This window comes from Myotis davidii, unplaced genomic scaffold (genome assembly GCF_000327345.1).
Source record: "Myotis davidii unplaced genomic scaffold, ASM32734v1 scaffold609, whole genome shotgun sequence".
Taxonomy (NCBI): Eukaryota; Metazoa; Chordata; class Mammalia; order Chiroptera; family Vespertilionidae; genus Myotis; species Myotis davidii.
Genome location: NW_006300164.1, coordinates 207,466 through 209,126, shown reverse-complemented (window position 1 = coordinate 209,126; position 1,661 = coordinate 207,466). Strand labels below are relative to the sequence as shown.

General features: G+C 55.9%; 1 protein-coding gene across 1 annotated transcript in view; it reads right to left on the bottom strand.

Moving 5' to 3' along the window:
* UBAC1 (UBA domain containing 1) overlaps positions 1 to 1,356 on the bottom strand; it is a 59,471-nt gene extending 58,115 nt beyond the window's left edge. Inside the window, exon 1 of the mRNA XM_015572322.1 lies at positions 1,206 to 1,356. Within this exon, the coding sequence (XP_015427808.1) occupies positions 1,206 to 1,356 (151 nt within the window). The remainder of the gene's footprint in view (positions 1 to 1,205) is intronic.
* Positions 1,357 to 1,661: the final 305 nt, after the last annotated feature.

The window sequence follows — 1,661 nt, the reverse complement described above, 5'->3', positions numbered from 1 at the left end:
CCGGCCTCGGTGACCCTGTGACCTGCTGCGTCGGCCAGTGAGGAAGACAGGACCCGGGGCAGCATCCTGAGGAGGACAGTCTTGTGTGGATCCCACTCGGACGAGGCCCCTGGAGGACTCAGAACCAGACACAGGAAGTGGACGGTGGGGGAGGGGGTGGGGGAGGCAGGAGTGTTCAATGGGGCAGTTTGTTTGGGACGATGGGGAAGTCCTGGAGATGGCGGCGGCGGCTGCACAGCAGCTTCGAGGTACCCAATGGCGCTGAGCCGTGCGCTCAGAAAGGGGGAGGATGGCCGGCCGGCCTGGCTCCGGGGCTGAGCACTGAACTGTGAACAAGGAGGTCACAGGTCGACTCCCAGTCGGGGCACAAGCCTGGGTTTCAGGCTCGGTCCCCAGTGCGGGGCGTGCAGGGGGCAGCCAATCCATGATTCTCATCATTGATGTTTCTATCTCCCTCTCCCTTCCTCTCTCAGATTAATAAAAATCTATTTTTAAAATATGAGTAGATGCCCTGGCTGGTGGCTCAGTTGGTTAGAGCATCGTCCCGAATGTCAAACGGTTGTGGGTTCAATTCCCAGGCAGGGCACATAGCTAGGTTTGATCCCTGGTCGGGGTGAGTACAGGAGGCAATTGATGTTCCTCTCTCTCTCTCTCTCTCCTCTCTCTCTCCCTAAAAATGCAAAACAAAACAATAAAAACATATTCTTGGGAAAGAATAAAAAAAAAAAGGTAAGGTGGTCACCGTGGTGTGTATTTTACCACAATAAAGAAAAACACGTTCAATGTGTCTGCGGAACCACCAGGCGAGACCCGGGGCAGCCCCAGCAGCCCCCCCTTTGGAGCCGGGCAGGGACGGGGGTGCCCCCTCCACAGACGTATATGCCTCTTGTTGAAATGGCAGAAGTAGGAAACTGACCCCCTAGCCCAGCGGTTCTCAACCTGTGGGTCGCGACCCCTCTGGCGGTCGAACGACCCTTTCACAGGGGTCGCCTAAGACCATCCTGCAGATCAGATATTTACATGACGATTCATAGCAGTAGCAACATGGCAGTTACGAGGTAGCAACGAAAATAATTGTATGGTTGGGGGTCACAACATGAGGAACTGTATTTAAAGGGCCAGAAGGTTGAGAACCGCTGCCCTAGTCCTTAATTACACGGAAAAATACAACGTGAAACCGGGCAGAGAGAAAGGCGCTGACTCACACCAAGTGGAGGCAGTTCGTGGCCCAGAAACAGGGCCACGCAAACACGCTTGGCGGGTCCGTGACAGGCGCACACGGCTCTCCACGGAGGGGAGCGCCTGGTCACGCAGGGACGCCCCCGTCTCAGCCTCCCCCCGCACAACCACAACCATCGTCGACCTGAACCTAAGACACAAAATGGTGAAACTGCTCGAAGGAAACAGGAGACAATCTCCGTGATCTTGGGTTCAGCTACAAGCGCAGACACGGCTAAAGGCACCCCATCGCAACCACTGGCGACACGGCTGATCGCAGTGAACAGCTCCTGTCCGGGGCTGATGGAGAGCCAGCTGGGTGTGGGCTGGAGGAGGGACTCGCTAGTCACAGGTCTTACAAAGGATTTGGGTCGAAATACCTCACAGAGGACTCGCAAAACCCAACGGTAAGAGAAGGAGCAGCCCAGGTTTAAAGACGAGCC